The sequence below is a fragment of the Pseudophryne corroboree genome, chromosome 1 (genome assembly GCF_028390025.1).
Source record: "Pseudophryne corroboree isolate aPseCor3 chromosome 1, aPseCor3.hap2, whole genome shotgun sequence".
Taxonomy (NCBI): Eukaryota; Metazoa; Chordata; class Amphibia; order Anura; family Myobatrachidae; genus Pseudophryne; species Pseudophryne corroboree.
In genome coordinates, this window is record NC_086444.1 from 883,528,602 (window position 1) to 883,544,004 (window position 15,403).

At 39.8% G+C, this 15,403-nt stretch overlaps 1 protein-coding gene across 1 annotated transcript in view; it reads left to right on the forward strand.

Annotated features, from left to right (window-relative positions):
- The first annotated feature begins 477 nt into the window (after positions 1-477).
- The window catches only part of GC (GC vitamin D binding protein), a 209,895-nt gene continuing 194,969 nt past the window's right edge, over positions 478-15,403 (forward strand). The window contains exon 1 of the mRNA XM_063920102.1: positions 478-603. Within this exon, the coding sequence (XP_063776172.1) occupies positions 540-603 (64 nt within the window). The 5' untranslated portion in view covers positions 478-539. The remainder of the gene's footprint in view (positions 604-15,403) is intronic.

Genomic DNA, 15,403 nt, shown 5'->3' on the forward strand with positions numbered 1-15,403 from the left:
TTTGTATTCAGGCGGGTGCTCTGTACAACTTGTGTATTTAAACAGCTTTTCTTATTTTAGATTTTAAACATTATATAATTTTGTTACCAAAGGAAACCAGGGAAGATACAAAAAAATACTGCAGTGATAAATTAAGAAATTCTTTGAAGTTTGTATATTGTTGCCAACTGCGATAATGCATGTTACATTATGAAAGCTTTGCACAGTGTAAAGGTTGTATAGTTTTTTCTTGTTTGAAGGAGAACTGGACAGATCCTATTTGATGTCATGATACCTGTGTAAACCAAAATGTTTACTTTCTAACAATGTTAATTAATGATCTACTTGCAAAATTAGCCAACAAAATATCTGTCTGTTTGTCAGTCCATTAGACTCTTCTCTGTTTATGTTAGAGCAGAAGTTCAGGGCTGTACACCTCTCTCCACGACCCTAAAATTAATCATTCATCTTTTTCAGTGTTTCACCTAATATATAAATACATACTGTATCACTAACTATATCTGGCCAGAAAGAGTCTGGAAGTATTTGTATGTAAGAACATGAACATGAAAGGTTTGATCGTCCTGCTTTTCACAATATCTGTCAGCCATGCAGACCCTAGAGGTAAGACACAAACATTTAATATATATGAGTCTGTCTAGGGTCACTCTATTTGTCCTGTATGTGACTCAAAGGATGTTGTAACCTTTTGTGAATGTGGGTCACTACTCTGAAATTAACACTGTATATATCCCTCTGTTAATGTAGCACTGAATACATCTTACAGATAAAGTGATGTCTGAAAAGGATTACAGTTACTGATTATCAGTGCAGCATTTGCATCATATTGTTGTTACAGTTTATTTGTATTAGACCTAAACACCTCATCATTTATTACTTAGCTTACATTCTACATATACAGTAAATACATATAAGAGTAATCTCTGGTAGGAGGTATTTTTATTTTAACCCTTATTTTTATTGGTTGTCTTTTTATTTAATGATAATGACAAAGTTACCTTTGTTATTGGTCTAATTAGAAAATACCATGATTAAGTGTGGACTAGATGAATGTTAATTATGAGTCCTGATATGTAAAATTGCTATGATAGACTGCATACATTTATTTTCACAAGGCTGTAGATATGTACATGCAAATAAGAGACATTAGCATAAGATAATTACATATATATAGAGCTGTCAAATGTATTTTTAAATACTACAATACAACACAGACAAATGTGAGGCAGACAGATGAGCAGGGAAGCATATATATTGTATATATATGGGATCATAGTCAAGTGTGTGTGTGTGTGTGTGTGTGTGTGTGTGTGTGTGTGTATATATATATATATATATATAGTATATATAGAATTGGTTTATATATATATATATATAGATATATATATATATAGATATATAGATAGATAGATAGATACAGTATGTATAGATAGATAGACTTTTAATATATATGTAAAGTCCAAGTGTATAAACACCCCAAATAGGGTGTAGAAACATGGCACGGCACTGTAGGATTATATAAAGATGCAGTATTTATTTAATGTTTCGGGGCAAGCCATGCCCTACCTCCAGAGTGGTGTGGCTCCAGCACTTTAAATAAATAGTGCATCTTTATATAGTCCGTGTTTGGGGTATTTTTAGATTTGGATTTTATATGTTTGTTTCGGCAAGGGTGCACAGCAGTTGTTTTGAATTTCACAGAGTGCTGAACCTTTGCTCTCTTCTCTCTCTTTATATATATATGTATACAGGTTGAGTCTCCCTTATCCAAAATGCTTGGGACCAGAAGTATTTTGGATTTCGGATTTTTCCGTATTTTGGAATAATTGCATATTATAATGAGATGTCGTGGTGATGGGACCCAAGTATAAGCACAGAATGCATTTATGTTACATATACACCTTATACACACAGCCTGAAGGTCATTTTAGCCATTATTTTTAATAACTTTGTTCATTAAACAAAGTGTGTCTACATTCACACAATTCATTTATGTTTCATATACACCTTATACACACAGCCTGAAGGTCATTTAATACAATATTTTTAATAACTCTGTGTATTAAACAAAGTTTGTGTACATTGAGCCGTCAGAAAACAAAGTTTCACTATCTCACTCTCACTCAAAAAAATCCGTATTTCGGAATATTCCGTATTTCGGAATATATGGATATGGGATACTCAACCTGTATATATATATATAACAAAGAAGAACGGCAAATTGGTTGCAAAAACTGTAGGTTTTTTTGGCAACACATAACCTTTTACAGTAGATACGTTTTCAAGCCGCGCACAGCTTGAAAATACGCTGTTTATGCATCCAATTTCTTGGCCATTCATCTTCATTTACATTTATATTGCAGTATTCTGGCACCCATCCCTATTTTGCTGATGATAGAGTGCCCACTATATATATATATATATATATATATATATATCATACTTGCCTATGCTTCTGATTTTTCGGGGAGTCCGCCACCCACAGGAGAATTGGTGGATCTTTCTCATCCCAGTGAAGCAGGAGAAAATCACCATAATTGCTGGGCCGGGCAGAGAGGCAGGGCTAAATGACATGATTCGCATCACAACAGTTATTGTGAATAACTTTATTTTCTTAATATTTGTATTTATGAAAAAAATCCTTAAACTGCATATGGTAATAGCTATCGATCATTCATTACAGGTTCCAAATTGTAAGATCAGGCAGAAAACTTCTTTTGAGTTAATCCTGTAAACTGTAATACACAGTACAAGCATTTTCATTATCAAAATAATTTTAAATTAGTTTCCTTTAATTAACTGTAACTTTTTTCCATCTAAATAATCTTTTAATTCTCATATATCAGGGAATTGCTTTCCAAACAAATTTACATTTACTGTGAAAGTTGGAAGTATTTTCTTTAAACTGTCATTTTTTAAATCCATTTTAAATTACTTTTATCAAATCCTCATATCACTATAACCTCATAGCAAGACCAACTGTCGTATTCTCTCCCAAATAGCAGACACATTTATCATTTCAACACGAAAGAGTGGCATTTTCTTATGCATCATATTTATTATTCCTAATACAGTGTATGTCCAGGGACAAAATTAGTTTGTATCATACTGTATCCTAAAACGGATACAGTATATCCCTGAATGCACACCCAGTAACATATATACATTATTTAAATTAATAGCAGATGGGGAACATATATTAATGTGATTACCACCTTATATTGAAACAAATCAAATTTGATTAGGAATGTATGGAATGTCTTTAATGAGAATCTTTATATTCCTGGATAAAATGAGGAATAACGCAATTTACTATACAATTTATGTGTTATTTAATCATAATATTTCTAGGTTGTTGGTTGTGAAAAGAAAGACATTCTGATTACATCTCAGAAGTGTGTCAGATGTACAGTATATTCTTGGGTTTATGCTATACATCACCACAGGAAAATGTGTAAATTCAGATTTATATATACTGGCAATAAAAAGGGCAGTACGGATGGTGTAATGGTTTACATTACCGCCTCACAGCACTGAGGTCATGGGTTCAATTCCCACCATGACCCTAAGTGTGGAGTTTGTATATTCTCCCCGTACTTGCGTGAGTTTCCTCTGGGTACTCCGGTTTCCTCCCACAATCCAAAATATACTGGTAGGTTAATTGGCTCCCAACAGAATTAATCTTAGCGTGAATGTGTCTCTGTGTATGTGATAGGGAATATAGATTGTAAGCTCCACTGGGGCAGGGACTGGTTTGAATGGGCAAAAAATTATCTGTAAAGCACTTTGGAATATGTGTGCGCTATATAAATAAATTGTAATAATAAAAGATGGCCACCATGGTCTTGCTGAACCATTGCACTGCTATTTATAGAGATGTCAGAATATTACAGTTGGCAGAAGCCTTTGGCTCCCCTTTATCTCTTTCCAAGACTTACTGTAGTACATAGGCCCCTCAATAATCTATTGATTAACACTAGCTGGTCTGCACAAATACTTTCCTCAATTAATATCATACATCCTGTGTAGTAACCCAAATAGTTTTCCTTTCCTATATAACCCTGCTAATTCCCAAGAGTGATAGACAGGAGACACACAAAAGTTCTAATAGAATAGATCTCATTGGAAAATGCTGAGGCACTGACAAAAAAATGGTCTGTTCTGTCGTTAGACCAGGGCATCAATATAATTGTAGATTGTATCAAAAATGTGAACTTCTCATTTCTAACATAGCTTAATAACATGAATACATCAATTCTGCCAGTTTTCAGTTTATAAACATTCTAAAAATAAGAGGACAAATATAATATAATCCGTTAACTGTAGTTCATGAAGGGCAGTTTATCAGTTAAATGAAATGGCCCTGTAATAAGCTGTATGTGATAAAACTATATGGGAGCTTTTAATTAAATTTGTTGAACATACTGTATGCCATTAGGAGAAATGTGATAACATTGGGACAGTGATGCATTTTATCTACATGTGTGGACTTTTTCACAAATTTGCAATATAGACACATGCATAGTGGTGAAAAAAATAAAATCACCTCCCTGCATATTAAATCATCATTGTGTACAAAGGGGTCTATGTACTAAACCTTGGAGCATAGCCATCAGAACGGGGGGCAAGGGGGCAGCTTGACCCCCCCAAACATGATGCAAGCCTTGGTGCGGGGTAGCGCTTACTTCCGCATCTCCGTAAGCGGCTTCAACTTTAAAAGTAGTGTGCTTCCGCAGGCAGGGTGCGGTGCCCCTTCTGTACTAGCCGGCTGTCTCTTAAATGGTGATATATTACTGGGAGGAGGCGTGGCTGTGTCCCCGGAATGCCATGCCTCCTCCCAGTAACGCATCACCAGTGAAGAGACAGAAGAGGGGACACCGCACCCTGCCTGTCGCAGCACACTACTTTGGAAGCCGCCCATGGGGATGCAGAGGTAAGCGCTCCCCTGCACACCCGTGTGAAATTATTCTGGCGCCTCTGCCTTGGAGAGAAATAAAGTGGATGGAGATAAAGTACCAGCCAATCAGCTCCTAACTGCCATGTTACAGGCTGTGTTTGAAAAATGACAGTTACAAGCTGATTGGCTGATCATTTAGTCTCCAGACACTTTTTCTCTCTCCAAGGCTTAGTAAATAGACCCCATAGTCTGCTGTTTGTTTCCAAAAAATATCCTACAAGATTTTGCTATACTTCTGAACTGCAGTATATTTGCAGGAGGATTGCTTTAGATTTGCAGCACGATCGGGGATCATTGGTGGTTTCAGTTTAGAGCTTCAAAACAATCTTGAGCAAATACAACAGTTTTGACCATGAATCCACTGTCAATCCCCAGCAAATTCACCACTTAGTATATCTTGCACCCCATATTTATTAAATAACTGATGAATATTTGCAAATGGTATGTATACTGTTCTCATAATCATATTATAGCTACTTAATTATAGTTTAAAACATAATTTTTGATTAATCTTGTATGACAATGTTTGCCATATCTTATTTAATGTGATTTAATGACATTCAAATATAATCATATTATCAGGAGAGTGATTATTATATCACTTTTTCTGTTGTTTAAGATAATTAAGAGGACAGATAATTCACTGTAATTTAGAGGAATTTTTTTGAGGATTTTTTAATATAAAATACAAGGTTACATTGCATTCATTAGCTGCTATTGGAATCTTGGAAAAAATAGAACTAACGAGTAGTACAGCATAATAATCCTAAATATCCCAATACACCTGTTCAACTGCCTGCTTCAGATCATAAGAGAAATATACAGCATTTTTCAGAAAATCAATACAGTATTTAAAAATACAGTAAATCAGGTGGAAAAGACAAAAGATATACTGTGATAAAACATTAAGAAGAAGAAATATTCACATTATTATACATTCAATGTTGTGAATTCCTGATTTTAATAATGTATATCAAGTAATTGGCAATTATACTTCACTATGTTCATCATGTTCTATTTCACTCCTTTGCTGCAGCTTGCCATGTTATCAAGGAGGTGTTTCTGTAACTAAAGGGTGAAGAGGCCCATGGCTTGGCCTGACACATCAAGGGGTTACTGCCAGCGATAGCAAGATTTAAGAAACCCCCGCTGGCAATAAGATGAGAAAGTCTATTCAACAAGGAGAACATAGGTTCATGTACTTTTTTGTTATCTCCATCTCAGAATGATGATAAAGGAAGAAAATCATAGAAAAACACTATATTATTTAAATAAAGGATTTATACAATGTTTAAAGATATAAAAAAATATCTAATTTAAATATTTGATTTCATGTCTGAACTTTCAGTACAAGTCAACTAGAAAATATCACTCAGCAGCCTCAGCGAGATTTTATTACTTAATTGTAGGGAAAAGAGATTTGTTACAAACGGGATGAAAAAACATCCTGGCTGCTGTGTTGTGATGAATATACAGTACTCCTATGACAATAAACGTCCGTCAGACAGAATTGCACACTGTGAATTCTTTGATAAATACATAGTGGCATGTCCAGCAATACCATTACAATTCAGTTTCCGCTGCTTGACCTGTGTTAGTAGATCCATTAGAAAAATGTTGTCATGTTGCAGCTACCTGTAATGAAGTGAGACAGTAAATACTGAAAAATTTATTTTAAGATTACAGTTCATATTTGAAAATTTCCAGTTTGGGATTGAGGAGTAAATTAATGAAGAATGTTAACATGTAAAATTATTTTTATTATATAAATGTATAAAAAACAGATCTATATTAAAATTAAAAAAATAGAATTAAAAAAATATGGAAATCATACACCTACCGTGCATTGCTCAGATGAACAACTTTAAAGCAAATTGATAATCAGACAGACCCATATCTTGAAATACTGTAGTAAACAATAAATAGTAAATAGTAAACAATATTAGTAACAATATTTGCATAAAAAAACAAATTGGTGAACATATTTGGGAAATTTGAGGAATGAAAAAATTAAGACTCAATCAGCAAGAATAAAAACTAGACAAGGAAGGTGCAGATACCAAACTCTTACAGATCTAATCAGCTGCATTTTTCGTCACATAAAGGGCAGTAAAAGGACAGGAAATTGAAACTGTCTCAGTGCCGCAAGTCAACCCAGGATGCAGACAAAGGAATTCTCTCCCTTTCAGCATTAATGTTTTTGAATTGAGTTAGAGAAATTATCAGCTTTTTCTTTAGCTATAACTTCTATTTAATGAAATAAAGTCATTGCATTGTTGCTATTCATTTTTGTATTAAACCTATTTCTGCGGCACAAGATTTCCAGATATGAAGTGGGTACAAGTGTTATTGATTCAGAAGAGAAAGTGCTTTGTAAAGCAGTAGAGGACAAGTAAGCTTAAGCCGCATACAAACTGTCACGCTTGGCAAAGATTGGGGTTACGACAACCGAGCTTGGGCTGGGAGGACAGCTGACTGTGTAGGAAGTAGGTGAGGTGGTTGAATGTAGTTCTTCCTCATGAAGTGGAGGCCTAGTAGGTGTACAGTTGGCTGGTGAGCAGAAGAAAGAGTGAGGACTCTGTAGAAGGTTAACTGTATCTTTAATGAAGAAACAACTGTACACCGATACTTAAAGAATTGAAAGACACGGGAAAAGAACTGGAGTCAATGATTAAACGATTTGAGGAATGGAGCTAAAGATCACTGGTATTTGAGGCACTGAAAAACTGTGGTTTAAGATTGGTAGACAAGGCTGAAGGAGGCTGGGTTTTGAAGAACTGAAAGACTGTGGCTTGTGACTGGTAGACGAGATTGAAGGAGACTGGTTTTGAAGAACTGAAAGACTGTGGCTTGGGCTTGGTGAGCGAGGCTGAAGAACTCGGATTCTGAAGAAACGATGACTGTGTGGTTTGGGCTAGCGAGACGCCCGCAGGGACCACCGTTTAGCACCCGAAGCCCCTTAATGACCAGGAGCCCGTGAGCACCTCCACGAATGGCGACAGGTTAAGCGACAAGACTTCAGCAGCAAAAGGTCATGAACTGAGGATAGCAACCAAAACCGGGGAACCAGGAGCAGCCTGGGAGCACAGAGCTGAAGCACCTTTCACAGGAAAGCAACTTGAAGCACTGACACTCTCTCCCTGAGCCATCCCCCTTTTATAAAGGAAGACTGCAACGGATTGGCTGGAAGCAGAGTGTGAATTAAATTGGCAGATCTCTGGTCTCCAACATGGTCACCCCCAGCACTGGGGACATTCTCAGCTGCAGCACTTTAGCTAACACAGCTCCGGCCCTGACTTCCTGAAACAGAGTCACTGCCAGAGGGTTCTGATACAACGACTACCCACTGCAGCGCCCGGCTCACCAGGCCCCGGCCCCCGAGCTCCGGAAGCCGCACACGTGCCCAAGGACCCGCCATCGCAGCCGCGCCAACCACCGGGATGGCAACCCCCGGGAGACCGCACCGGAGGTAAGCCTCCAGATACTGACACACACGGTGCGATTTGAACTACCAATAAGGACTATATAGTCTATATCAGTAGAAAATGTAGTACATATCGCACACTGTGTATACAGCTTGCGATGCAGATGCACGCTGCTGCAGGGTCGGTATCGCAAGAAAAAATAGACTGTGCAGGCAGCTCAGTTTTGACTAGAAAGTGTACAATCAAGTTTCTAGCATAGTCAAACTTGTATATAGTCAAAATTGTACATAGCCAAAATTGCTCCATGTGTATAGTCAATATCGGTGGTTCTGGGCTACGGGGAGTTCAAAGGAAATCACAAAGTCAAAATCGACCTTTAGGCAGAATCTCACTATGTGTAGGCCACTAAAGTGTTGTCCTTTTACATAGACTTGCCATAATATCCTCGTAATACGGGACACCTGTGATTTACACAGGTTCTGTGGCTGACTAAATTTAATCCTCTATTCCACCTGGCTTTAATCAGCCACAGCTCATGTGTAAATTATAGGCATCCCAGATTAAATGACTTTGAAGACAAGCCTACTCTTACATCACTTCCTTTTTAAGTGGTCATTTCCATTATTGAAGCGTTAGGAAGCAGATTAAACTTGTAATAAACTGCACTCAGTGGCACTGTTTGTGCTGTGTGAAATCTGAAATGAGTCTTTCCATGTTTAATCTGCCTTCTGTTAATGCATTCTGTTAATGTAATGGAGGCTGTAACGATGGGTCAGATTCAGAGGTGCATGTAGTTGCATTCATAAGAGTTTGTTCAGATGCAGCAGATCTGCAACAATCTGCTAATAATGCTTCCATGGGGCTTTGTACAAAGACTAATCATTTTCTGGGACAACTTATCAAAGTCTTGTCATGAAAGTTACATTTTATAACTTGTGTGTTCATCCAAGTGTAACATTTAAAAAAAATGTTGAGAATTATATATAAGTAATTTGTGTGTAGAAAATGCCAATATGGACCTGATCTTGAGCTGATATAAGTTTAATATTCCCGATTCCCCCAACCCAGCCATTGTGGGATCAAAGAATTGCGTCAATATGTATGAAGGCCTTTATTGTGTGCATGTACATGTGGGGCAGACTGGGTGTGCCAAGTGGTTCCTATCTGCCGTCAACTTCTATGTTTCTATAGTTATCGTTATTCTAGCTGCATCTAAGCTGTATTTTCATTGTGCCAATGATCGCATGCATATCAGAGTTTATTATTATGCATGAAGATTTAAGTAAAGGACAACTCTCCCAATAAGAGCTGTCTTTTGTGGTGTGGATACTTCTGGGTTTATGACCTGGAAGTCCTTCTGCATATGTGTCATAAGACGCACATGCCTTAAGGGACAATGGGAGAGATGCGATTGGATTCCTCCCTGTGCAAAACATAAAAAGAAGTCCATAGGCTTCTATTGAGTAACACCATCTAAAGATGGCCATACCCACCGGGTCCAACTCTTCAATGTATCGCATTCTGGAGCTTTTCTACAAGCAGTATGCAAAAAGCTACCATGACTCTGAAAACTGCATTTTTCTCATACACCTAGCCTCAATATACCATACATGTGAGACGCCTGGTCTGTCTGAGCCGCTCTGAGAAGAGTAGCATACCTTTATATACTCTGAATATAACATCTTATTTGCATCTCAGATACAGCAAAACACTACTCTAGTAGTCTAGAGATGTTGGGCATTAGTTTTAAACATATTCAAAGTTGCAGATGAAGCACAACAGAACTTGGCATGAGCAAAAGATGCGTCTGCTGCATTGTAGCACTTCACGTTCAAATTCAGACTTATTTGCACACAGATATAAAAATGTTGCATGTACAATTAATCAGAGTAATCTAGCAGAGTAGTTTTGTCGCTCCCAGGTGTTTTATTTATGCAAATAACATGCACATTTTAAGCAAAAAAGAGGCTTGTAGTTGCTCAGGACCTGGTGTGCTGAGAGGGTCTTATTGGAGCGACTGGCACCACAGGGTATGAGACTATGAGGACACATCTGTAGGATCTGAATGTGCAAAAATAGAAGCAGATGGAAAGGCTTTCTTAAGGTAACTGGAAGCTACTTGATCAAAGTGGTCCAATGAAGGATAACCTGATAATGAGTAAAAGCAAAAATGGGTTAAACCATCTTAGATTTTTTTTTTTAAATATATCTAATATTTGTACTGTAGAACATAATAAGCATTTTATTTATATGGAACATCTAAGGGCGTATTAAATAGTGATGAGCGGGTTCGGTTTCTCGGAAACCGAACCCCCCCGAACTTCACGCTTTTTACACGGGTCCGAGGCAGACTCGGATCTTCCCGCCTTGCTCGGCTAACCCGAGTGCGCCCGAACGTCATCATCCCGCTGTCGGATTCTCGCGAGGCTCGTATTCTATCGCGAGACTCGGATTCTATATAAGGAGCCGCGCGTCGACGCCATTTTCACACGTGCATTGAGATTGATAGGGAGAGGACGTGGCTGGCGTCCTCTCCGTTTAGATAGAGAGTGAGACACTTGATTTACTGGAGCATTAGGAGTACTCAGAGAGTGCAGAGTTTTGCTGATAGTTATACTAGTGACCACCAGTTTTATTTATTATTTAATATAATCCGTTCTCTGCCTGAAAAAAAACGATACACAGTCACATACCATATCTGTGCTCAGCCTCAGTGTGCTGCATGATAATATCATCTATGTATATCTGACTGTGCTGAGTAGTGCTCACTGCTCACACAGCTTAATTGTGGGGGAGACTGGGGAGCAGTTATAGCAGGAGTACATATTTAACAGTGCACACTTTTGCTGCCAGAGTGCCAGTGTGACTGACCAGCAGTGACCACCAGTATATTGTCTGCCTGAAAAAGTTAAACACTCGTGTGGTGTTTTTTTTTTTTATTCTATAAACGCATTCTGCTGACAGTGTCCAGCAGGTCCGTCATTCATTATATTTCTATCTTCTTCATACTAGTAGTTTAGGAGTCTGCAGTGCTGACAGTGTCCAGCAGGTCCGTCATTATATAATATATACCTGTCCTGCAGTAGTGATATATATATATTTTTTATATCATTATCATCCAGTCTATACTAGCAGACGCAGTACGGTAGTCCATGGCTGTAGCTACCTCTGTGTCGGCAGACGCTCGTCCATAATTGTATACCTACCTGTGGTGGGGTTTTTTTTTCTATCTTCTTCATACTAGTAGTTTAGGAGTCTGCAGTGCTGACAGTGTCCAGCAGGTCCGTCATTATATAATATATACCTGTCCTGCAGTAGTGATATATATATATTTTTTATATCATTATCATCCAGTCTATACTAGCAGACGCAGTACGGTAGTCCATGGCTGTAGCTACCTCTGTGTCGGCAGACGCTCGTCCATAATTGTATACCTACCTGTGGTGGGGTTTTTTTTTCTATCTTCTTCATACTAGTAGTTTAGGAGTCTGCAGTGCTGACAGTGTCCAGCAGGTCCGTCATTATATAATATATACCTGTCCTGCAGTAGTGATATATATATATTTTTATATCATTATCATCCAGTCTATACTAGCAGACGCAGTACGGTAGTCCACGGCTGTAGCTACCTCTGTGTCGGCAGTCGCTTGTCCATAATTGTATACCTACCTGTGGTGGTTTTTTTTTTTTCTATCTTCTTCATACTAGTAGTTTAGGAGTCTGCAGTGCTGACAGTGTCCAGCAGGTCCGTCATTATACAATATATACCTGTCCTGCAGTAGTGATATATATATATTTTTATATCATTATCATCCAGTCTATACTAGCAGATGCAGTATGGTAGTCCACGGCTGTAGCTACCTCTGTGTCGGCAGTTGCTCGTCCATAATTGTATACCTACCTGTGGTGGGTTTTTTTTTCTATCTTCTTCATACTAGTAGTTTAGGAGTCTGCAGTGCTGACAGTGTCCAGCAGGTCCGTCATTATACAATATATACCTGTCCTGCAGTAGTGATATATATATATATTTTTATATCATTATCATCCAGTCTATACTAGCAGACGCAGTACGGTAGTCCACGGCTGTAGCTACCTCTGTGTCGGCAGTCGCTCGTCCATAATTGTATACCTACCTGTGGTGTTTTTTTTTTTTCTATCTTCTTCATACTAGTAGTTTAGGAGTCTGCAGTGCTGACAGTGTCCAGCAGGTCTGTCATTATACAATATATACCTGTCCTGCAGTAGTGATATATATATATTTTTTTATATCATTATCATCCAGTCTATACTAGCAGACGCAGTACGGTAGTCCACGGCTGTAGCTACCTCTGTGTCGGCAGTCGCTCGTCCATAATTGTATACCTACCTTTGGTGGGGTTTTTTTTCTATCTTCTTCATACTAGTAGTTTAGGAGTCTGCAGTGCTGACAGTGTCCAGCAGGTCCGTCATTATACAATATATACCTGTCCTGCAGTAGTGATATATATATATTTTTTATATCATTATCATCCAGTCTATACTGTTATGCACACCAGTGCCTGCAGGAAAGTAATGGTGTCAGAACTGTTATGCACTCCAGTGTCTGCAGGAATGTACTGGTGTTTGAACTGTTATGCAAAACAAATGGACTCACAGACAAACTGGGGAATATGACATAACGTACACAGAAGGTGATAGGGTAACAAAATACACACAAAGTGAACAGAGAAGCCCAGAGGCTAAGGAACTGGGTATCTCCCTTGTATTAGAACTGCTCAGATAGAAAAAGCAAGATGTTGTGTTTTAATACGTAAAGAACCCGAAATGCTGTTGCTAAGGGCAACAGCAAAACCCTAAAGGGTTACCAACGGGTGTGGCAGTAAACTCCTTGGTCAGAGATGGAATGATAGACACAAGGAGATTCTCCACAATCCTAATTCTCACTTGCAGTGCACAGGTTTTAGCTTACTGCCACTAAACTGACCCCTGACACCTAGCACAGTGAGACAGGATTAGACAGGCAAGTCTTAGAATACAGCCGCAAACTTGCTAAGTTCACAGAGTAGTAACAGAACCCCAGCAAGCTAAACGACTGACTCCAGTCTTACTGCTAGGTCTGAATTGGCAGAGTGTAATACCAAATCCCCAGGCCTATTTGCAGTAAGCAACAAACAAATACAAAGCTACACAGTACTGGCTAACTTTCATGAACTGACTAACCAACAAAGATTCAGCAGCATCTGCTTACTCTGAAAAGAGGCCTTATAAAGCAGGTGCTGTCCACGCCCCACTCAGACCTCACAGACTGTGAGCACAAAAACCAGCACCGGATCCCCTGCCGTGCACAGAGCCTATAACCACTGCACAGCAAAAGACCCGAACCGGAGTATCAGCTGCGCTCAGGTCACTCCACCAGCACTTGTCTCCCGGTTGCCATGACGACGTGGCAGCACAGGGCAGGAGACCCTAACAGTACCCCCCCTCTGACGAGGGGTCAAAGAACCCCTACCACCGGGTTTATCGGGGAACTGCGAGAAGAAAGAGCGTATCAGTCTGGGGGCATGAAGATCACAACTGCGCACCCACGACCGCTCCTCCGGGCCATACCCCTTCCAGTGCACCAAAAATGACAGCCGACCCCGAACCACCTTGGAGTCAAGAATCCTTTCAACAACAAACTCCCTCTGGCCACGTATCAGAAGAGGGGAAGGTCTTCCACTGGAAGAAGGATTACTAATCGCCCGTTTTAAAAGGGAACAATGAAATGTTTTATTGATACCCAAAGAACGGGGCAGATCTAACTGAAATGCCACCGGATTGATAACCCTGGTGATCTTATAAGGGCCGATGAACCGGGGGCCTAACTTATGAGATGGCTGTCTCAACTTCAAATTCTTGGTAGACAACCAGACGAAGTCTCCTAATTTGAAGCTGCAGGGTCTTTTCCGCTTATCAAAAACCCTTTTGGTCACTAATGACACAGACACAAGGGCTTTCTTCACTTTCCGCCAAATACCTCTAAGGACCGAAACCACAGAGGAACCACCAGGCGTGGAGTCCAGGGGGTCAAAAGAATTGGCCTTAGGATGATGCCCATACACACAAAGGAAGGGAGAGATCCCTGTAGCAGAGTGAGCCGCGTTGTTATAGGCAAACTCCGCCATGGACAGATGAGCAACCCAGTCAGTCTGACACTTGGAGACATAACACCTGAGGAACTGCTCCAAGGACTGGTTCACCCTTTCAGTCTGCCCATTAGACTGCGGATGGTAGCCTGATGACAAGCTGACAGAAATCTGGAGATCGGAACAAAATGCCCTCCAGAATTTGGCCACAAACTGGGATCCGCGGTCAGAGACCACATCAAGTGGCAACCCGTGGAGACGCACAACATGCAGCATAAATAATTCAGACAGGCGTCTGGCTGATGGCAGCCCAACCAGTGGAACGAAGTGCGCCATCTTCGAAAACCTGTCAACGACAACCCAGATGGCTGTCATCCCCGAGGATTTGGGCAAGTCCACCACAAAATCCATTGAAATGTGGGTCCATGGCTTAGATGGAATAGAGAGTGGATGTAATGGGCCAACAGGAACCCCTCTAGGAGTCTTATTTCGGGCACAGATGTCACATGCCCGAACCCACTGATCCACATCCTTAGCCACCGAGGGCCACCACACCGCCCTAGATAGCAACTCCCGAGTTCTGGAAATACCCGGGTGACCTGCCGACTTCTTGGCATGGAATTCCAGGAACACTCGCTGTCTTAACCTAGGAGGCACAAACAAAAGACCTACCGGAAGGTCTGGAGGAGCCTGCTCCTGTGCTCTAAGGACTAATGATAAGAGGTCCTGGGTAATGCCCACTTTAATACATGATGGGGAAACAATGGGCAACGGCTCCTCGGTGGTCTCCTGGATTGGAGCAAAACTCAGCGAGAGCGCATCAGCCTTGATGTTTTTTGACCCAGGGCGATATGTTATCAAAAAATTAAAGCGAGCAAAAAACAAAGCCCATCGTGCCTGCCTGGCATTGAGACGCT